The sequence below is a fragment of the Falco rusticolus genome, chromosome 9 (genome assembly GCF_015220075.1).
Source record: "Falco rusticolus isolate bFalRus1 chromosome 9, bFalRus1.pri, whole genome shotgun sequence".
NCBI classification, from domain to species: Eukaryota; Metazoa; Chordata; class Aves; order Falconiformes; family Falconidae; genus Falco; species Falco rusticolus.
Genome location: NC_051195.1, coordinates 28185048 through 28209327, shown reverse-complemented (window position 1 = coordinate 28209327; position 24280 = coordinate 28185048). Strand labels below are relative to the sequence as shown.

Genomic DNA, 24280 nt, shown 5'->3' with positions numbered 1-24280 from the left:
AAAATCCCCACAAAACAAAACACCTTACTGAGTCAGACCGATGGTCCTCTAGGCTAATACTATGTCTCTAAATTCTGTCAGTTGAAAAATATGAATTTAGGTTGCAGGATTATTATTTTTGAGATGATAGGAAAAAATGAAAAATGAGAGGGAGCAGTGCTGATGCATAGCTTGTAAGAAAGCAGTAAACTGCTAAATATCACAGATTCAGATGAATATTGTCAGTATAGTGAAATACCGTCCTTCAAGTAAATAATGGATACTTCTTTATTTGCAGAGGGAAGGCTTAATGATTCATCTGCACTTCCATTCAGTCTTGGTGCATTTTCACATTTACCTACCACTTGGTATAATTATATATAATATAATATCCAAGTGGCTATTACCATTTTCTTCCATTATGGTAATACAAAGAAGAATGATTATGCTGGATTTCTTGCACATGCTGTAAGGGAAATGGCCAAACAATTTATTCTTTTTATGGATAAAAAATAATGAATAAAGCAATAAAATGGCAATATAGCTCCTGATGATAAACAAAAGCATTGCTGCATTGCTGTCCCAGGCCTGGCAGAATGAACGGTCTGTAGGGCTTACAGCAGAGGTGTGTGAGGGAGGGGTCTGGGGAGGTCAGTTGTCATGCATTTTCAGTGTTTCCAAGAAGTTCCCGCCAAGCACAGAAGCTCAGTAATGTATAAGTAAATTAATTGAGCATTTGCTTTGCATTTGCCTGTACTTTCATCCAACATCGCCTGAGAGCAGTTGTGACCAGAAGGAATTATTTCCTTTCCCTCATCACTGTGTAAAATATAAAAGCTGTTGTGATGACACTTGAGGGTGAGAAGGTACGGTGCCTTCATCTGCCTGGGAATCTAGTCTGAGATAAAACTGGCTGTTTGCCTGGGATTTCCAGGCACCTGGCAGCTGGGCGAGAGGAGTGATGCTGAGCAGGCAGCCCAGGGCATTTGTGGAGGGCTCCAATGCTCACAGCACTGTGGATCTGTGAAAGAGCTGGTGCTGAGGACTGAGCGTCCATCCTAGAGAGGTTCCAGTTGTTGCTTTGGAGTATTAAATGTTGCTGTAGAACTCCATTAAACATACTTTGGGGATGAGGGGGAGTGTGTGTTTGTATTTAATTTTGGACTAGTTCTGGTCTGGTCTCACAGACTGAATGGTTTTTTCCTTCCGAAAGGCATTAGGTGCATTCCTGGAGCAGAGCTTGAACTTGATTTCACCCGCAAGAAATCTCATCAGTGCACTGGGAGGCTGTTCTGTGCTGCAAACCAAAGCACAGAAGCAGGGACAAGCAGGATTCCCTTCAAAGTGCTCTTGTGTCCTAAACTCAACAGTGCACCAGTGTGGAGACATCGTAGTGGTTGCTGAAAGACCAGAAGGGATGGTGCAGATTTTGGTACAAACCAAACACGATGAATTTCCTAAAAACACTTCTCAAAGAAACAAACAGAAAAAAACCCACAAAACAACCTGCCACCAAATTCCCCAACTAACTGTATAGAAGCAGTGACCAGAGAGAAGTCTGGATTAAACCCCTTCTTATGTCTATTCTGTCTTCCTCAGTAAAAAGAACTTTGAGTTCTATTTGGGGAGCTAAAGGATTAGGCAGATCTTCAAAGTTCTGGCCAGCTCAGAGTCCTGTCACACATACTTGAAAAATACTTGACATATATATTAGTTCAGAAATTCAGGGGTGTTCTATGTTATTTCTTCCTCGCTGTTCTTTATAGCCGTGTAATATTTTTTGTGCATCTCTGGCTTATGCCATGACGTGACTGACTCATGAAAGTGAACTAATCGTACGCCTTGGCAGTGCCTGGGGTCAAATGGTTTTGGATATTTACCAGGATCAGTTCTGAAATGTTCATCAAAAGTTTTATTGAATATAATACGAAATAGTGGCATTGAGAAGCATTCAGGAGTGTTTTTAAAAATTTTTGTTTGGCAGTATTATGGATAGTGCATTTTGAGATGACTGAGGTATTTGAAAAGGGAAGGAATTAGTTCTATTTTCAAAATGCTCTGTGTCTTGCAATATTATAACTTCCTATTACTTCAGCCGATGACTGGGATATACATTAAAAGATTCTGTGGGTAAAAAGGACAAAGTCTGGCATGGCAAAAGAAGGAACAGGTTAATGACAGTTGTTACTTAAGACCTCTGGCAACCTTCTGACTTTGACACTTACTGGACTCTTAGGACAGATTCATTCATATTAGCTTGATTTACTACAGTGAATTTTAATTTTGACACTGTGTTATGTCAGATACAAGATACATGGAGCATTTGAACTGACACATATAGGTTAAACATCCCTCTTTTAAAAAAAAGAAATTATTGTAAGCAGTATTATGTCATCAGAGAATTCATCTTTTACTATTCCAGGTCAGAATTCAGGGGATTGGGTTTGACCTAGCCTGAACCATAGACAGGGTCTCAGACTTGAGTTTCAAAAGTCACTGTTGCTTCTCAACCAGCCCCCAGGGCACCTTTGAATAGGCCCTTTACCCTTAAGGTTGCATGTTCTAAATAATTGGATAATCTTTAAATAAATACATGCATTTTCAAGTTGTTACAAGCTGCTTTTACTTGCAAAGTTCCATTAGCTGGGAAGGGGAGCTGATGTATTTCTCTGTTGCGAAAAGAATTGTATTTCATAGAAGATGGTGGGAAAGTACTTTGTTTTTTAAATGATGATTATTGTTATTTTTCCCCCCGTTTCTTCTTCTTTTCTGCTGGAGTCAAAACTTATCTAACCGGTCTAGATGGCCTTCTAGCTGTTGCTGGCACCAGCCAGCGTCAGACTGTCTGCTACCTACAGCAAAGTCATTCTAACAGCGAACCTGCCAGCCACAGGAGCACCTAGTAGCTGTACATTAGAATATGTGGAACACGGGAAAAATACTTGTGCACACTTTTGCCTTTTGGGAAGTTCTTAACCGGTTCATGTGTTTGTTGGCCAGTTGTGCTCATCTCCTGCAGAATCTGGGATCACATCCCATTGCAGTAAGGTTTTGGGTCCTCCTTGATCATACTTGAAGTTCATTCCTGACTTTCTGAATCCAAACTGGAAAAAGTAACTTCCTTCTATGCGGCTACTCTCTGCATCAAAGGGTTGATCTGGAAACAGAGGTTCTGATGAGAAGATAAGCATAAGGGGAGTGACAGTGATGTCTTCAGATGGTCAGTTATGTATTAAAAATAACAGGTGCAGTCCTCAATGTCAGTTAAAGCATAAGAATGCGATCGATGTGCGCAAAGATGCTGTGGTAATTCAATTGTTTCTGCATGAAAAGTTATTACTATTGTTTATTTATAGAGTACCATGAAGATGTGCTGGATTTGTGCATCTCTGAGAAGTAGAAGAGGAGGCAAATAGACTGAAGTTATCAAGGATTTTTAAGTACAGGTCCAGTTCAACATGTCTCACTGAAGAGCAAAGTCATACCTTTTTTGGGTGGATTTATATATGATAGCTGCTGGATTGCTCTGTTGGGTCAACATGGTTCTCAGATTGCCTCAGTTATTTAATCCCACAAGTAGATTGGTCGAAGGTGTTCAGTAAACTTTGAAGGCAATGCAGGAATATCAAGTCTTCAAATACATGTTAATTACAGTAATAATATTTTGAAAGTCTGGAGACCTGAAAAAATGATTCCCAGAAGGAAGCCAGCAGTTCCAGCGAATTAACCTTCAAAGAAAAACTTCAAGTATAAAGAAATAAGAAACCTCTTGGATGCCGATATATCAAAATTATCTTGATTTTTATTATGAGATAGTTGTAAGAACGTGGATTTTGACTGTCTGTGTTAGGAGAGAAGAGAATTGAATGAAGGATGTATTTTAAAATACTTTAGTGGCAGGGCTGTTTCTTAACACAAAAGTCATTATCATGTCATATATTATTTTTGATAATTTTGTTAGATGCTGATGCATTGAACCCAGAAAAAGCAAAGTTGTTGGTTTTTTGGTTTTTTGTTTTTTTTTTTTTATTTCTCAGGAGAGAAATAGGTAGGGCCAAATATTATCCTTGGCAGGCATAAGAAATGGCAAGGTTTGGTTCACACTTGGTATTTTAAAACACATTTTGCACTTGTATCTACTGAGTACTAATGAAAAATCACTACACACACCCCCCACACACACCCCCATTTTTACTTTAACCTTTTTTTGTATACAAATTTTGGAATGTAACAATGTTTCTCTTTTTAAAAATAGTAACGGGTCTCCAATTAAAGAATTTTACTAAATCAGTAAACTAGAAAAGACAAAGCTTCCATTTTAACTTTTTTGTGCTGTGATAATATTTTTGAGTTCTAACAAAAACCCTCATCTGGTAAGTGTTTACACGTGGACTATATAAACGCTACTTACAGCCCTTCATACCTCTTTTTGACACAAATGAAACTGGAAAAACTCAGTACTCTGAACTTCGGAGGATGATCAAAGACATAATCCCCAGCAAGCGAACAGTGAATATTTATAAAACTATAAATAGATGGATGCACCAGCATAAAGAGCAAATAAATATATTGACTTGAAACAATGAGCATTAAAGTTAAGAGAGAGCTTTAATGAAACTGTGGAGGAGGTGAAGTGAAGAAAGTAAAATTTAGGTATGGCACAAATATTACTTATGAAAGCAGCATTATTTTCAAAAAAGTTTGCCACTGCAGTATAAAAAAATAAAACCAAGTTAAATAATCTGAGGCAGTGTTCTTTGATTGAAATAGAAATAACTAAATGAAGCAGTAAATATAGTTGATATGAAAGACAAAATTGGTAAAACAAACTAATGCTTATATAAAATCTATCTAAATGCAGGGAGTGAAACTGTGAAAGCAGGTAATGTAATGCTTTAAAAGGAAATTTGGAAAAGAAAATGTACAATGAGAAAATCTGTTTACACTGGAGTAGATTAAAAGAGCTTCAGGCATACATTAATTGATGTTATGGAGTATTAAGCTTATTGAGGACAGACTTTAAACAATGTGGGGTTTATGTCATTCCTTTGAAGTGTGCAGTAGTACTTCACACAGTCAGAAACAGGGTTGTCAATGTACAATAAAACATATCAATCAGATAGATAATTCCTGTATTTTTGTGGTGTTTACTACCAAAGCAATCAGAAATGTATTTTAAATGTTACGAAAATGCAAGAAAACCCTCATGAATGCTGATAAAAGTAGTTAGCTTACAGTGCTGGTTTTGTTTTAGTAATTTGCTAAGTGTTGACATATTAACAAAGTTCATACCCTTTTTATTTATTTATTGGTGGGTCAGCTGCTCTTTTAATATGATGTGTGCTTGGGACAATATATGCAGGGTAATATTTGTTTTGATTTTTTGTCAGGTTTGGGTCAGCTGCATATTTTGTTATTTTACTTTTTCCTTCCCTCCACTTCCTTTAAGTCAGGAACCATAGCTTCCTGTAATGTGGCTTTCAGATACTCTCTAAGGAAATTGAATTTCTAGATTCAAAAGCTGCCCATCTCAAGTTCAAGAGCACTTCTTTCTTCATGAAAACATATTTGTGAAACTATATAGCTTAGGAAAATTTTAATCAACCTTCTGAAAGTTCTTTCTCTTTAAACATAGTAGGAAAGCTGAAGGAATTTGAAGATAAAGGCACATTGCTGATGTTTAGGAAACTGTCTTGAAGGTTCATAATAACACCGTAGGATTAAGGAATTTAGATTCCTTTTATTATAGAATCAAAACCAGCCCTAAGCATATAAAATACTTTGCCTAGTTTACAGACTTAACATTCCAAAGCAGCATGTCCAAGAGCCCTACTTTTATTTTGAGCTTATGGAACTATTAGTAGCTCCATAGCCTTCTCCGGGGAACGGAGTGAATGTTGTAAAGTAGCAAGTCCAGTTGGAAAGCAATCTTAGTGTATTTTATGTAGTTATGCTGCACATTAGAAATAAGATATTGGAATTTTCACTTCTTTAAGTGATAATTTATTTGGGAATAAATGAGGCTAGTGGTGGCTTGTAGTTGATTTTTGCTGCTCGTTCTTTCTGGAACTGTGCAGCTACAAAATTATGCAGTATAAACTATGCAGCTACAAACTGTACTTGTCTTGTGAATGTTGTATGCCTTGGGCTAATACAGCTTATTGTTGTATTATTGTTGTTGCAAGCTTAAAGAAGTATAAATGAAATAATATCACATGTACTGTATAAGGTTGTTGATACAGACGATGTCATTTAAGTTACATTCAAGGTAAATAAGAAATCCATTAATGTTATTCTTGTATACCTATTAAAGCCCTCAATAATTTTGTATATATATTTTTTTAAAATATGTAATAAATTGCTACCTAAAATGTGTAACTGCTGACTAGTCAGTGGTTAGCTGATGATTTACAGATGGGGGTGAGATGATCCAGATTGTAGGCCAAGGAGCTTTTTATAGTTCTGGTATATCATTTGGATAAAATTACAACCATGGATGCTTTAGAAGGGTGATCAAGCAGTTAAAGTGGGGTACCTTTCATTAGGTTACTAAATCTGTTCTTCATCTGAGTATGGTGAATATGGTGAAACACTGGGACGTTCATTGATCTCTTTAGCATTTCTGAAGGCAATACTGAAATCTTAAAGAGTGTGAGAAAGTGATGAAAAGTGAATTCACTTCTATAATTTCAGTCTGATCCAGTGAAGTATTTGCCTCGGTCACCTCTGTCCTGAATCTGCCCTTGCCCTCTCCTGGCTGTTGTCTGTAGACCAGGACCTCCCTTCCACATTTTACTATAGGTGGTGAGAGACTTCCTTGGGTGCTGAGCTGAGGGAGGCAAGAGCTTATTCTGATGAGGGTTTCTAAAGCACATAGGTTGATACTCTGCATTGCTAAAGTGGGTACTCTCTGAGAATATTCTAGCTCTGTGCAGAGAGTTTATTTTGGTGAGCAATTGCCTAGAAATGTGAAAAAGAGGCTTATATGCTGACCTTCTAGATTTCAGTGAGACTTGCTTGGCTAGCTGGTGGTATTCGGTATGAATGAGTGGCAGACTTAAGTATTAAATCAGTGTAATTTAACATGATTGAAAGTGGCAGGCTCAGGTATGAAGTCGTTCTTGTAGTTTTTAAACGTCTTTTAAAATATTTTTTTTTGTAAAGGTACACAAGCAGAATTAATACCAAAGATAAAAGTGATGTCTTAAACAAAATGCAAAATAGCAATGTGCGATGTACAGAGCAGCCATACCATTGTTGCTTTATGGTCACATGCAAGGGAATGTTATAAATTGTTATTGCTTGCTATTTAATAATGTCAGTAGTTTTAGAAACATGTAATATAGAGGTAAATTGAAGAAAAAATAACTCAAATTTTGGCATTTTGAAAAGAACAAATCTGTTATAGACAGAATCAGTGTTTATGGTGAAATCAATAAAATATTGAAGACACTTGTTCTGTCATGTAGTGTTAACTGCATTCTGAATGGTTTTTATATTTATATAATATTATATCTATTTAATATATAATATTTATGTAATGTTCTCCAAATGAGATTGGTATTTGACTCTCTTATTCAGTTCAACTCTAAGGTATTTCAGGAAGTTGTTATGCGTTAATTTTGTTATTTTATTTTTATTACTCCCTCTCCCCTCTTTCTTGATAGTTGAACTCGAACAGATGCTAGAGCTGGGAATGTATCTGATTTCAGGCTCCAGTGCTAGCAGTAGGTCCTTAAAGTTCTGAAATAAACTTTAAAAGGTCTACAAGAGTAACCATGTTATTTTGGATTACAAGCCACAACTGCAAATACGATTTCATCTACATTTAAGATAAATTTGCGGTTGTACAAACTGCAGTAACAGTGATTTATCACAGCTGTAAAAGTCCTGTGCAAGCTCAAAACCTTATTCAACAGCAAATGTTTTCATGAGACTTATTGCCAAGGTAGGTATAGAGGGAGTTTTTGTTTTTAATATCACAGATGATTTAGTTGATCAGAGCGAGAGCAAAGTGGCGATTTATAATTGACAGACCGAGTTAACAGTCTTTCTGTCAGACAGTGTTAGGTGTAGATGAAAGGTCAATGAATGCCATCACAGTTTTTCATTGCTGTTGGTAGCCAAGTATCTACATAAAAGTCAATGTCAGAATGTCACCAACCGATTTAACCCTTCCCGAACCAATTCCAAATGCAGCCACTGTCATGAGCTCTGGCACCCGTTAAACGAAAGTACTTATCTTTAGCTGGGTTCAGTTGTCATCTTAATCTACAAAAATGGTTGTAAATTTCCAGCCTTGTGCCCTTCAAATATGTGTAGAGATTATAAGAAAATAAATCCTGACAGACAAAATCTTCCTTTCAAATGCAAGTACTTAAAGCACTCTGTAAAGATGCCATCTAGTCCAGCAATCTTTTTTATTTATCTCCTACACTGAAGAGGGAGTTGGCATCTGACATCTTGATGGAGCTCTGTAGATGTGTTCTCAAACGGGATTTGGCTGCTGCTGCCTTTACATTTATGATGAGTTGTGTTGATTGGCAGTCAGATTTTCTTGTACTGGGTTTTAGGTCTTTAGGTACACAGCATCTGGTAAGCAGAAGTCATTTCAGGCTTTACAGCTTGACTTTGCAAAGTCCATACTTGGTGTGGTGTATTCCTGTCCTTTTGATCTTGCCTGCTTAAATTTTGTCAAACTATCCCTGAATTTCTACCAGATCATACCAGTTAGAATTAGCAAATGCCTCTTTATAGTTCAATTGAATATTCCTTAGGGTTTGGCCACACAGAGAAGATACTTGTCTGCATAACACTTGTTCTGTGATGTTAACATAGATATGATCTGGCATGATACCTTGTGCACAAGAGTTTTTAAGGTCACTGATGTGGTTGGTCTACATGTAGCTTAAAGTTGACAAGGCTGGAAGTAACGATTGCCCCCTTCAGTTTTGCAGATGCTTGCTGAAATGATGCTGCCAGCTTTTACTGTGGCATGTTATTCTCTCAGGTGTATTGCCTGAGCAAATCCCTAAGTATATTACAACGGTAGGTAGTTAATTTTTACATCGGATGGTGGTATACGGACAAAATGAGCTTGGTCTTTGTTTTGAGGTTTTCTCTCTCTCTGCCCAGAAGAGCCCCTTCCCATCCATTGCTGGGTTGGTGGCTGTCCCTGGGAGGGACCACTGCTTTTACCACCCTTCTGCTCAGAGCAGCTTCACAGCTGAGTGTGATGTTTCAGCTGCTTCATGCTTAACAGGAAAAACACCAAGAAAGCTTTCCCAGAGAGATGAGCTCGTGCTCTGCTGAAACGTAACTGGTTAATGTAATCCGTAAAATGAATGTATGTATGTGTTGGTTTTTGTGTGTAGTGATTTAAAGAGAAGCTCAGTCTTAAGGGTGAAATTAGCTTTGCCTAAACAAGTGCAGCTGGAGTTGTCTTAAGCTTTCCTAAGTTGGCTCTTGCATCTCAGCTAATTCTTGCTCACAATTTTTTCTCTGGTGGTCGTTCTCAGATATGTAATTCTCATTCGACTTAATGCTCAGGTTGAAATTAATGAAGTGGGGATGAGAGTTGCATCGTCAAGGTTGTAGCCTGAAAGGCCAGAAATTTTATTTTGTTGCCAACTCGGCCACAGGTCCAAAACCACACGAATAATTCTCTTTCTGGTACTTTGATTCACTTTCTGTGAAATAGTAATACTGACATAAATGGGTGTAATTTTAAGGGTAGAGAATACTCAGATATGCTTTATAAAACAAAGCACAATACAGCTTTCAGTGGTAGGGTCCTAATGAACATCATCTAATTTTTTTCCTTTGACTACACCATTCTGGATTTTGTCTTTGATCATAAAGCCTTTGTGAAAGTTTGTTTTCCATCATTCCTTTGCTTGTGATCGAATTGTTCTTGATACCTATGTTATTTTGCACTGGAAGTGAAGGGAGCTTGAAATCCTGTGTTTATTCATGTCCTGAGTTTTTATCCAGATAATTTATTGCAAAATAAAAATGGTCGTAGTTCCATTCTGTTAAAACTAGAGAGAGAAGGCTTTGCAATGAAAAATAACCTTTGACATTCAGTATAATGCATAAGACAGTTTGCCATTTTAAGTATTAGAAAATCTTTTCCTTTAAAGAAGGTCCTTAATTGAATGGGCTGAACATTGACTAATGTGAAAGAAAAGACAAAGCAAGGTAGGAAAAGTTGTGTGTTAGATGGAAGTCAGATCAGATGTTAGGTTTCTTTTGTATTATTTACACCAGTGTTTTGAACAGTTGTGCTGAAAGCTTTATTTCAAAGACTGCAGCTATAACTAAAATGGAAAGAACATCAAATATTGAACACACAGCCTTGGGAAGATCATTTTAAGTACCTGAACTGATAGATAGCATCTGAGATGAAGATTAAAAAAAGACACATCAATGTGAGACCATCACTGACCACTTTAGCTTGGAAGCTGAGAGGTAGATGCACTTGGATATGGTTGCTCCTGCATTAAATTCATTACATGAGGTGAGAACTGCCTTCCCAAATGTATTAGGAGAATCTTGTAACCCATTTTCTTAAGGTAACTACGTCGCCCTTCACCAGTGCAAAACCTCTTTGAGTGGTAAGGCACAAGAATGTTGCTTAGGCACAAAATTGGTACTTTTAACTAAGTAAACTGAATCTTCTATCTGTAATGATTAATTATTAATTCTGTGTGCCAATTTGGCGCACCTTAATATATTTTCAAATCGGAAATAAAAAGCTGGCTGAAAGCTTCATTACTTCTAGAAGATGACATGAAATGTTTGTTCCTTTCTGTATATATATTCAGTAATAATATATTTAGATAGGGAATTTTTGAAGTAAAGCCTTTAATAATATTAATTAGTGCCAGAAACAGTGGAAATTCTGTAGAGATTCTTTGCAATAAATGTTAGGTTTTAATATTTTTCCAATTTGACTTGGGTTGCCAATACAGAACTGGGATTTGATATGATAGATGTTGCTGTCAGGGTCTCATTTGTGACACATGGATCCTGAAAAAACTAATTGAAAGGAAGGCACTGTCAGAGAAATGAAACACATCCAACCTGTAGGCTACACATTGGTGATTTTGCTGTATAACCCCTAGTACAAATATTCTTGGTCCAGTTAGGAACCTGTGTTGAGTGATGCAGGAGATTCAGGTAAAGCTCAAGGTCTGCATCTCCATGTTTTGGGTTCCTGTCTGATACTTCTGACAATCCTGGTTTTTTGCCATAAATTCCTGGTCTTTGCAGCAGGTATAAAGCAGAGTACCTCTGTGCTGTCTGGATTTAATTTCTCAATGTGAGTTTTACACAGATTGTTTAATTCCTTGTAGTCCACTTCATATATAGTGCTTAAACCCAAAATAATCTGCAATGGCTAATGTCACTGCTACAAAAAAGTGTCACCATTTCACCACTCCGAGCAATGCTGTGACCTAACTGGACCTGTTTTGGGCAGGAGATGGGACTAGATGGCTTTCAGAGCTCCCTTGCAATCTAGGTGATCCAGAGATCATAGATTAGCTGTGGTTCTGTATTTTCTACCTCAACTGGATGCTAACCTGAATCTCACTTTTTAAAACCACTTTCAAGCCTTGCAGCACCATAAAAAGATCTGTAAACTGATATAATGGCCAGTGCGTGTTATGTGGGGGTCACTTGCTCTCTGAATCACATATGAATCATCACCAACTGTTTCAAACTTCAGGATCTCACTTTGCCAGAGCATGTATCAGTAGTTGTCTGAAGTACTTTAGAAAAACTCCTTTGTCACTCCCTACTAGCAGTTAAATCTCGGATCCTCTCGGTCTTTGAAACCAAATAGAGGACTAAGAGGAGCGTCCTGACATGCAGTCCTGCTGGATGAGGCAAAATAGAGCAAACAATTTAGTTTTAATAACCTAGCTCTTTAAAATGACTCTTTATGAGAAAAGAGTTTCTCTTCAAATTCAGCTAGGAATTATTTTGTTGTCAGACCAGTCTTTTTTTTAGGCTTTCAAGTTTTCAGAGATATTACCCAAAGGATCCAGAATGGTTTGTATTTTATTGAATTATCAGATGATGTACATCATAATTTTTTTAAAAAATAAAATACTGCAGTTCTCATTTGCAAAACACAATCTAGTTCTGCAGTCCCAGAAGAACCTAAGATTTAAGATATAAACCAATACAAAAGCAAACCAATTTTGAGAGAAATCAAAATAAATTACTACAGTGAAAAATTTTCACTGTTTTTCTGGATTTATATTCAGCAATTGTTACTGCTTATCTGTGGCAGTAACTGCAACACGTGAGTATTTTGAAGACAATTCTGAGCATGTTTTTCAGAAATAATAAGGAAACTTTACAATGCTGTTTTAGAAATACATACAGAATTAGCAAAACTGGGAAAAACAGAACAGGTGTTTCCTGGTTTAAAAGAAGAGCAGTGGGCTGAATAAGAGTAATGCTGAAAAGATCTTAGGAAGGAAATAAAAGGTAATACAAGAGGCATGATTAACAAGGTATGGTGACTCAGAAATTGTTAATCCTTTTCCAAAATGACTTAGAAGAAAGAAATGTGTAGCAAAATCCCAATCAGGAAAGGTGGGTTACTTCTTAAAAATTTTTGACCAAATAAACTATTAAAATTTAATTAATCTTATTAAATTTCTTGAACTTAAACAAGGATTCAGAATTTATTTGTAGAATAAAGCCACCTGACTATATTGTAGGTAATGTAAACAGCCCACCTGCAAATGCTGCAAGGCGGGTGGGGATGCTGGTGATTATTTGGCTAAGCGGTAGGGTATAAGCCCAGGAGAAAGGAAGGGCGTGCTGTCATGTTGACCTTACCATGAATCACCATGGCAAATGACTTGCAGTAACCATTTTGAAGTGGGGAATCTAAATGAACCCCTTAGTCCCACTGAAATGAGTGTAAAAATCCCTGTTCTACAGGATAAAGATGCTTCTTGGCTCTTTTCTGTTTATTTGGTGCTGAGCACGCTGAAATGCTCAAATTTGCACGTTATTCTGCGTATTATTCGCTCAGCTGCTCTGCTCCTCCTGGTGGTGTTTGCACCATTGCTGTCGGTGAATTGTATAAAAGTTGGAATGAGAAATAAATATAAGAATGCCGTTTGCCTGTAATGCCAACTGAAATGAATGACAAGCAAATCAAAAGCCAATTTTCCTATAAAAAAATCACTTCACTGAATCTATTTGCATATTACACCAGCTTACTCAGTGAAGAACTTGGTATTTTTTTATATTCTGTATCAGTCTTATTTTTCCCACTAAAAATGCATTTTGGTAGAATGATGGAATGGTTTGGAGTGGAAAGGACCTTTGAAGATCCTCTAACCCAACACCCCTGCCATGGGCAGGGACATCTTTCATCAGACCAGGTTTCCCAAAGCCCCATCCAACCTGGCCTTGAACACTTCCAGGCATGGGGCATCCACAGCTTCTCTGGCCAACCTGTGCCATGGTCTTCCCACCATAACATAAAAAAAAAAAAAATATCTTCTTTGTGTCCAATCTAAACCTACCCTCTTTCAGTTTAAAACCATTGCCCCTTGTCCTGTCACAACAGGGCCTGAGAAAAAGTCTCAGTCTTTCTTATAACCCCCCTTTATATATAAATATATATTCATTGAGGGCCGTGCATTGAGTCAAAGGCAAGAGCAGGAACAACAAGACATGCAGAGCCATGCTGTCACCAATTGCCTACATGTGCTTTTAGAAATGGTTTTATTGAAGGTTCAGACATAAGGACTTCCTTCTCGTTGCAGGGAGAGCTTTGAACAATTCCTCCTGTTCTCCAAAGAAAATGTTGACAACAGAATCTTTGATCTTCAAAAACTAATGCACATGATAAATTTAATTCATGTAAATAATTCTGCTAGACTCAGTAGGACCCATCAAAAAAGTTAAACACGCATAACTCTCTCAACTGAATACCAAGCACATGTGTATAGTGGCATAGTCTGAAAGTTCACTTAGATAAAATTATCTCTTTTTCAAAAGATGTATTGAAAATGCTGTCTTATCGAAAGATCATGTGGTAGGTCTTTTAGATTACATTTGAAAATGTTATCTGCACTCAAGTTCAAAACTTCTAAAAGCAAGATTTATCTAGACATTTTAATGATGTTATAAATACATGTACATGTTGTAGTAAAATAGTAATGATTAATCACATTTTTTTTATCAACAGTTCAATATTCTATTTCAGGAAATAGCACTGCATAATTTTATTTTTTGTACTGTTTATATATTGTCAAAACTTTTTCTACAATCATCCACTAATGATACAAGTTTTCCAGGTGTTGACTTTATTGAATACAATTGATTACACTTTGAGGGTCGAATCCTGTATGGTACTCTGCGTCTGCACTAATCTATAGATACCTTTACATCTTAGAATTCTTGTGGGGAAAAAAAAAAATATTTCACCAAAGGGGATCATCTAGTACAGACATTTCCTGGTGCTTGACAGAAGTCGCAAAGTAACCAACCGCATTTCCTTTCTGAAGTACTTACAGTCCTATTAGTAATGCTTTGATCCCTGCTGCTTCTTGTCCTGTGCAGTTAATGAGTACCACCCTGTAGTGGAGGGGGCTTGGCTCAAGAGCTGGGATCTCTTTTAAGAAATCGTAGTAAGATTCCTACTTGAGAGTGACCTTGCTGCTTCCTTTTGTTAATACACTGATACCACTGAACCAGTATTAAGGAGAGGATGAGCTGTGTATCCTGCTAGTGAATATATATATATGCATATATTATGTTTTACTGTTTGAATTGTGATGTGCTTACACAAAAATGCTCTTGAATATGATTTAGTTACTTAAATCGGTTGGTGTGGTGATTTATGCAAGAACTCTCTGGCTTTGGTATTTTGAATGTGACCTAGCAGTCTTTTATATCACCCAAGAGGACTATTGATGAAAAGCCACCAGTATGAACACCAGAGCAACAAAAGTAAGATTTTTGCCTGGTATTTTGTATTACTGAAAGTGAGGCTATTGAATAGTGGTTTTCCACAAAAGCAGTATTGTGTTTCCATAACATGAGTGGCTAGCTACACTTTCTCCTACGTTCCATTAAAAGTATGACAGGCTATTTGCATTTCTTTGCACTTTTGGAAGGAATTTAATTTAAATGAATAATTGCCCACAATGAAATTTATTGGTGCTTATGGTTTATTGCTTCTTTTGCTATCATCGGATTGTGTCAAGATCTGGAAATACCTGTTCTACTCGTACTGTTCTAATTGGAATGATAATTAGTACACTGTTATTGCTACTTTGGCTGTAGGTGTTTGGGTTTTTTGCCACATGTAACACACTAGCTACAATGGAATGCAATTTTGAGTATTTTTCTGTTTTCACTAATGCTTGGGATTGGTTATGCTGCAAGTGAATGGGTTTAACAAAAGCTAGTGTATACTGAAGGTAATGATAACACCAGTTGGAATGAGAGGTGCTAAGTGATGAGGTTTTATTACTTTCTACAGGATTTTTGCATGGTTCCTTTTAAGAATGTTGACAACACGCTTTTTTTTAGTTTGAAAAGACAATACAATGAGCTACAATCCCCTTTGGGAAGAGAGGTGTCACTTGAGACCATTATATGCATCTTTAGTCTTCTGATAACTCATCTTTATGCTTTTTCACGTTCTCAATATTGGACACAGTAGCAGACACTATGAATTACTGTACATAATATAGTGTTATATAATGAATTGATAAATACCTCTCATATTTTTACAAGTTTTTCCTCCATTCTGTTTGGTTATCAAACTATCTATAGGTATCTACCATACCCCATTCATCTAGGAGGTGTCAATACTGTTTTCAGTCATTTTTCTCTCTTCATTTGTTCAATCAGTTTTGTTACTGTTCTGTGACTTTCCTCCCAGTTTATCTGTATGATTCTGGTATTATCTGTTGAAGCCCTAGGTATTAGCTCAGCTGTGGTCTTCAGATTGGAGGGAAAAGAAAGAAGTGCAATTACTGTCTGTATTTTATGATAGCTCCATGTCTCTGCATATGTGGCACAAAAAGCAGGCATTCTTTTTTCCCCTCTATTCCTGCCATTTTTGTGGTGCAAGCTCCTTCTTAATTTGTTTTTATGGTGCAACTGTCAATGAATTATGGATGTTGTGGGAATAAACAATATTCTGGTTTACTGAGAAGGATTTTAAAACCTTAAAAATAGTTTTTCATTTTACACTATAGTGTTTCAATATAAATTATTCTAGTCTTATTCTGATACCATAAAGAAATTAAATACATTTTTTCATACCACTGTGTCCAAGTATTTAATAGATTGTCTGCTCATGCTGCTTTTGTATCTAACCATGTACCATGTGTAAAGAGAACAAACAGCTTGAATTGCAACATGTCAACTGTTATCAGGCTTCCATGTAAAATGATTAACTACTAGTACCTCATTTTTTATTGTAAAATAAAAGATATTCCCCTCTGCTTGAACTCAAAGTAGTATGTCAGAGAAACTGCAGAACTTGAAACACAATTTCTTAACACAACTCCAGCACAGAGGTCCCAGATGTACAGTCTTAGTGGGCTGAGCTTTCTATCTTTTGTCAAATTATCTTGGATATCCATCTTACACAGTTTTTACTTAAAGTGAAAAAACAAACAGGAATTAAGAAAAAGTGCACGGTAGGGGCAGGTATGGTTGGTCTCCTGGTAGGTGCCTCCTGTAGTAAGTATGTCAGTGTAACTTCACCTGGTCTCAGTGAGTGGGCCTAAAAAAAAGGATTTTGGAAGGATTAATTTTCTAGACATTGGTTGTTCATCTTACCTAGCAGCTACAGGACTGGGTTAAGTCTGGTCTGAACCAGTTCTTGGGCTGCCTAGCAGAAAATCAGGTGGAAGCTGACATTTCTCTGTTTTTTCATGAAGTTTGGGTGGTTGGTTGTTTTTTTTTTTCTTATGGTTTTTGTTTATTTTCCCTTGTGAATATTATCAGAGGAAATAAATATTTTCAATAAAGGGTCACACTTCCTTCTATGTTTACTATGCGTTCGGGAATAGCATTCTTTAGCTAAATTTCTGTCTTGGATTTCGTTATTTGAGATGTGCTTTCTCTGTGGATGCACTGCTGTGTGAGCTCACGGTCTTTAGGCTTTACTGGGTGGGATGCAGTGCACTGAAGAAGCCTCAGCTAGGGAATTTGTTTGCTTTGTAATGTCAAGTGAACCCAAGTCCATTGACTTTGAAGGCATGGCTAAAAAATTCTTTCTCTCTGCTTGAGGGATTGGAGGAAGTTGGGAGTTTGGTGGCATTATGATTGAGAGGGTTTTATTTGATTTTTTTTTTTTTAAATACTACAATAGATTATTTTATACCGGGCATGTTTTACACTTGAATGAGACTTTGTAGGACAGGATTACATCTTTTTTGCACTTTTAATGGTTTCACAAAAACAAAAAGCATAGCATCAATTTAAGCAAACTGTGATTTGTGGCTTCTTTAATTCAAATGGAAGAAGCAGAAAGAAAATCAAAGAGATGGCTTGTAGCCCATTACAACAGTTCATCCTTTTAGATGTGTCTATACTGCTAAAGAAAGAGGTCCAAGAGAGAGTGGAAGCAACAGCTCATTGACCGTCCGTGCTTGTCGGTTGTTGGTATTCTCCTTGGCGTGATTTTGGTCCTTGTGTACATGTGATGTTGGTTGATTTGTTTGCAGCGCAGGATGAATGAACTAGGATTTGGTCAGTGTTGCAGCCCGCCAGAGAAGTACATTTGCATTGTGAAACTACATGTATGGATTACATGCTTTAGGGTGTTACTGCAGGTCAAGAGAAGGTGTTTGAGGGATATCCCTTCAGAGCCCGCGGGAATAATGCTGGAGGGCTTCACAGGGCTGGGAAAATGCAAGACAAACCTGTGTAGAGTTAATGTCTCCTGAACATGCTCCCTGCGGTAAACTGTCTCCCAAAGTGTCTTGGGAGAAGGAGCAGCGGAAACATAAGATTTGAGAGGGTTGATGAAGTGAGCAAGCAGTTCGTAACATGTCTGATCAGCAGTGGTGCTGGCTAGTGGATTGCTCCCCAGCACTGTTTCAGTTAGATGTATCCTGTGAGGGCCATGGCTGAAAGTAGCACCATTTTAACTTCCGGTTACTTGGGGTTTGGATCATTATATATAGTGCAAAGGCAGTTTGCAAACTGAACTTTAAAATAAATGCCTTCTCAGAAAGTTTCTGCAAGAAACTTGTAAATTTTTATATTTTTTTTTTAAGAAAAGTAAAACTTTTGAAGTGGATTTTGGTTTTGGAAAACAATTTCACTGAAATAATGCGTGCTCATTTTCATAGTGTTTTTCTTCTTGGAATGAAGTATTGCAAATGTGAGATTCTCAGCACATGGGTAGAAACTGATAATTATTTAAACCAGCTGCCTAGTTGCAATGTTTATTGCTGTGATTCACCAGCACATAAGTAAAAAAAAAAGTGAAAATGCTGTGAATAAATAAAATGTGAGAAATACTTAATCATAGTGAGTGCGTGTGGTGGTGATTTGTTTTAAAAATCCAAACTTTATTAAACTTTTATTAAAAAAAGTGACTCTGTTTCTGTTACATCTGAAAGTTATAATTATGTTATAAGCTATCCAAATCAAGTACATGAATAGCACATTTTCTCATGTATTTATCCACCAAACCTTTGCATCTGTAAGTACAAGAAAATGATGATTTTCATGTCTCTTCCTGCAAAATTTCTGCAGGTCTCTAATTACAAACATCTCCCTGTAAACAGGTGACTGTATTCAAGGGAAAGGAGATACCTGTTTCAGCCATACTTCATACATTTTATGTCCATTCTGTTACTTTTCAGAAGAAGTAACATACAAAATTATGCTACGTAATTTCAGCATCAAGAGTAAGAGCCACAATCTGACCGGGTATTGATTACCTGAAGAGATTTTTTCATCATCTGTAGTTAAGCCTCATTTCTGAGTTAGTATACACAATGTTGTAACCAAAACTTTCCTCCCTTCTAGCCTCATTCCCACAGCAAATGTCCTCAGAAGGGAAGAATGTTATGAGTTGCATCAAAAGTTTGACAAGTGATTCATTACTGTATAAAAAATAATGTGATCTAAGTTTGCCAGTGAAGTTGTTCGTTAAATTCTGAGAATCAGTCTTCAGTGCAAACCAAATCTTTCTTGATAACAGCCCATCACAAGGTCTTGGACAACGCTAAAGCTAAGCAAAACCAAGTGGATTCTTCCCATGTAGCATGCCAACCAGCTAAATAAAATATAGATAACTTGTATTAATTGTTAGAGAAGATTCCCCGCCCCCCCCCCCCCCGCCCCGACTTTATTGGAATGCTAGTATTCACTAAAGCTGTGATTCTGAACAGAAAAAGAATCTTATTTTAACCATAATACCATATTACTTTGTTTATAAAACCTGAATTTTGGTTGGCACTGTAGAGAAGAGAAGGCCCTGAAGAAAACTTAATTTTTGAAACCTGATCTCTGTGTGAAAGTCTCTGTGAAAGTCTGCTCTAAGGATTTGAAAGGTTTCATTTAGAAACTCAAATTTGCATAGTTCTATGATTATTATTATTTTTTTAAAAGTTTTTGGTGTCTGTTACATTTTTCAAGACAGTTTATCTTTCAGAAAAATAAAAGCAAATGACTAAATGAGATAATATTGTAGAACATGGGCTGTGTTACTAAGTATTCCATTTATGAACTAAATGTTCTGCTTAATCTTGTGATTTATTACTAGTTAGATAGTTCTCTTTAATTTCTAGGAGTTTGTTTTATGTTGGTGGATGATACTGGTTTCAGTCTGCATGCTTAAGGCCGTACAGAAGGAGACCTAGAGGTAGAGTTGGAGACTCGTGTGCTGCTGACTAGTGCTGCGTTTTCATGGAGTTGCTAGCAAAGCTCAGGCTGCCCTCTTTTTCTGGGTGGAATGAACAGAAGGCTGGAAAAAAAATTGCACCATGAAAATTTTTGAAATACAGAACTATTTGTATCTAAGCCAGATGAGAGTTCTGAAGTGCATGTACCTTTGCAAATCAGGCTACGCAGAACAGTCCAAATATAATATTTATATCTAATGTCATTGTAATAGACCTCAAAGACATTCTCTGTAACACAGCATATAACCAAATGACCCAATATGAAGTGGAATTTATGATGTTAGTCTTTCCAAGCCCAGCCAATTTTAATTTTTGGACTTCATTTTTTGTTGACAGACACAAGTTCTGTGCGGCCTCAGAAGAGAAGGTGAATAAAAGAACAGAATAAAATAATAGGAGATTTCATGGATTTACATTTTCTGGTTTAGATACTAAGAATTTTAAAACAATCTTCCAATTTAGTCATTGTAGGCACATAAAAAGGTCAGAAAATCTGACAAATAACACAAATTGAAACAGTTTGCAGTCTTTCATCACGTCAGTGCTGAACTGTGTTGCTAAGATGGTAGTGAAGAGCTGGTAGATGAAGGAAATATTTAATGTCATTTGAGAAGTAGAAAGAAGATCTTGCGAGATGTGGAGTTTGTTAGTTGATGTCAACAGGCGGTGCGTATATTGGAGCATACTTAATTTTTGTCATAAGCATAGGCTTCTGTGCTCTTTCAGGTGTCTGGGTGCATCTATCATGATAATTCCATGTTGCCACTTGAGGGTTATACTGACTGCTTCTGGGTGAGCAGTGATGCTGCTACACAGGTGTATTCACTAACAACGTAGTGTAATAACATCCAGGTGAGATCTGAGCTGCTCTGTTCCCCGTGTTCTCTGACAGTGGGCTATCAAATGACATTAAAACATATTTACAGGTTTATTGATGAATTTTAGAAATTACTTGAAAAAAATCTCCAAATCTTACTACATTACAGTATTTTAATTTTCCTACATCAATAATTATTTTCTGTTTCACTATGGGTCAGTGTTAAGTGTTGTCTTTTGCACCTAGACTTGAGATTTTATGTGGTATGTGTATGCTGGGGCAAAGCACGTTCATATGCAATGGGAAACGCTAAAAGCGAGGCAAGTTAAGGTAGTCTCATGTAAGATTGTTTTAAAGCTTTACAAAAGTAAAAAGTTGATTCACGAAGTCTCAAGTCTGCTAGTTAAGAGCATAAAATTTCTTTTGACTTTTTTTGTTTTATTTTTATCTTTATTGCAAGCTGTGTCTCTTATTTGGAAATGGAATTTTGTGTACTAGAGAAGTATAATTTATTGTAAATGTTACATTAAAATACTCATTTCTTGAGCAGTTGGAATTAGATTTTTTCAGAGAGAAACATTTTTCCTTTGCATTGCATAATTACTAGATCTGTTTAAAAAACCAATTTCTTGATCTTCTAAAACAAATTGCATTTCTTATGTATATTGGAAGGTTTTTAAGTTGGTAACATCTTCAGAATGAGTGCTTGTTCATATTGTATTGCTTCTGAAATAGCTGGGAGCATGTAGCCACGAAAAATCAGTAAACTAGGAAGAGCCACCTGTAACATCTACAGTAGTTTAATATGAAGAGGAAGAACAGACAACTTCAATAGCTTGCATGCGGGGCCAGTTTGCATGTGTCCTTGGTGGGGTTACTTCATGGGCCAAGCATAGCTTAATTAATGAATTTCTACTGTGCAGAGGTTGCAACAGGAAAACATTTTTGAACTAGTCTATTTTTCTGGTAAAGGGGTGGGGGTTTGTTTGTCTTTGCTCTAGACAATTCAGTACTTTCTCTGTATCTGTCCGCCACCAATGGTATCGTTCTTTGTACATCCCTGCTACAGCAGCCACTGCAAAGTGACTGTATCGTCCTCTGATCCACTGAAACATCTCATCAGCCTTTTTGCCGACTGGGAAGCCAACAAATACCTTTGCCAGTGGAAACTTAGAATCTTACTAGTAAAGTGTGGGCATTTATCAGTATTACAATTTTCAAGTTGAATCCAAAATTCATTTGTTGACATACTTCTTGAATGTGCTTTTGTTTTGATAAAGAAGAAACTATGCACTTCAGTAAACTGTAACCTTTGTTTACTGCTATGATAGGAAAATACAAATGAAGCAGAGAATTTTGTGATTAGTATTTTACAGAGCAGTCATTTACTATAATTACATGTTTTTAATCAGTGGAATTATCATGTTCTATTAACCAGATTCTTTCCTGACTTCTTGTAGGATTCTGAGTAACAACAAGATCTTATGGTTGAAGAATGGCTCTTTCTTTGGACTGAGATCCCTGGAGAGACTGTGAGTAACTGATCAACCGCCTTCCACCTTCAATTAAAAAGTCTTTGTATTTTAAATATAAAAGCAAACATCGGATAATGAAGTTGAGACATTCTGATCTGTATTGCACAGTAGAGTTTCTAGACAGTCATCAAGTTAAGAAACAGCATAAAAATGAGTGAATGGGGATGGACGTGTAAAATACAGGAAAGCGCTGCCATCAATTTGGAACTAAAATAAACATCCAGTCAAAGACTTGTACTACACTATGTACACTATCACAGTGAAGACTGGTATATGTAATGGTAGCACTACTATACCTGACATATAGTTTGTGTAATTTAACTCATTGGTCTGCAATACTTCCATTTTAATTCTGTCCTCATTTTAATTCAATTCTATACTGAAGAAATTGGACAATGATTACCACTGGAGCAGACAATGGCATTGACAAAGCTCCATGACTTACTTTGAAGGGGGGAAGAGGAGCTCAGGAGCAACTAATGAGTTAGGAAGAAAACATTTAGAAACTCCAATGGAATAAACAAGCAGTGACAGCTATACTGTAATAACACTGCTGTCTGTATATATGGGTCTTTCATTTGAGAATAATCATGTGAGCAAGTTTAAAAGGCTATTTTTTATATCTATGGGCAACTTACTTAGCCAGTGCATCTAAAATGAGCAATTATATCATGCCTATCTTACAATAGCTCCTCCAGTTTAAGTTAAATTATTGTTATATTGCTTTGTAAGAATACCTTCATTATGTAGAGATGTTGCTATAAAGCAGTTGCTTACATTCATGAATGCATGAACATAGTCTATGTTGTATGAACGTTTCCATATGCAAAAAAATTACATACCAACATCAACTTTAGCTAATATTTTACTATATATGTGTGTGATGTGCATGCTGTTTATGGTTGTGTAATAAGGTGGGTAAGTATATGACACGGAGATATTTGAATATTCTAACTGCAATTTAAAAACAATGTGTTTCAATCTCTAGAGCAATCCCTTAAGCACCTTGAGGTGTTAGGATAAAGGTAACTGTCTGAACAGTTATGTAAAAGAATACTATGTTTTCTCCACATAGACTTATAGATGTAACAAATACTTCTTTAATATTAGGAATATTAAATGCTGTGGAATGAAGAATAGTTGTGTATTATTCACTAACCTAATCTTAGGTGTAACAATGATAGGAGGTTTATAAAGAAGTTCACAAATATTTTAGACAAAACAATTTAGAATAGGGGATAGGATTACAAGTTTATTGCAAGAAAGGAAATTACTAAATTAAATTCTGATGTACTGCAAGCGAAGCATTAGTGTTTAGAAATAGAAGCAAACATTTTCTCTTTTTTTTTTTTAAGGTTTAATTTACATCAGGGAATCATACTGAGCATATACTTTAAAAAACTTTAGTAGTTACTCTAGTTAGAGAAATTCTTCAATCTGAAAAGACATTGCAAACAGTCTTGAGAACAGTAAGAAAACAAAAAAATGCCTTAGATGTGTAGCCTCTAGTATCATCATCATCTAAACCTTAATTTTATTTTATTGATTTTTCAGAACATTACAGATAAAATGAGCGTGTATCATCTCCTCTGTATGTAATGATATTTGGCCATGGTGTTAATGCAAAAATCCATAAATGGTCCTTGAGGCAAAGACTAGAATTCAGGTGATGGCATTCTCATCAGATTCGGATGCTCTTTCTCATTCTCTGGCCCCATACACTTATCAGCATCTGCTAAGTCCCAGTTGCAGCTGGGAAGGTGAGATAGGAGGTGGGTGTGAATGAACTACATCTGGATGAGTGCTCCTAAACCTGGGACAAAGAAATCTTTCCCCAGCTGTGCCTTTTCCATACAAGCTATTTCAGAGTGGTACTGCAGGTGCTTAAAATGAAGAACTATGACAGCAGCTGCTGTCAGTGTTCACGGCTCATCAAAATGGGCCAACAAGAACTTTTATTCCTTGCCTGAACGGGAAGGCAGAGAATTTTATGAAGTACAGTAGCAGGAAAATCCAGCTTCCTTTAAGGT

The 24280-nt window shown here is 36.6% G+C and overlaps 1 protein-coding gene across 1 annotated transcript in view; it reads left to right on the top strand.

Moving 5' to 3' along the window:
- Nucleotides 1–24280, top strand: part of LOC119153768 (adhesion G protein-coupled receptor A3-like) — a 277280-nt gene that overhangs the window by 18969 nt on the left and 234031 nt on the right. The window contains exon 2 of the mRNA XM_037400601.1: nucleotides 22176–22247. Within this exon, the coding sequence (XP_037256498.1) occupies nucleotides 22176–22247 (72 nt within the window). The remainder of the gene's footprint in view (nucleotides 1–22175; nucleotides 22248–24280) is intronic.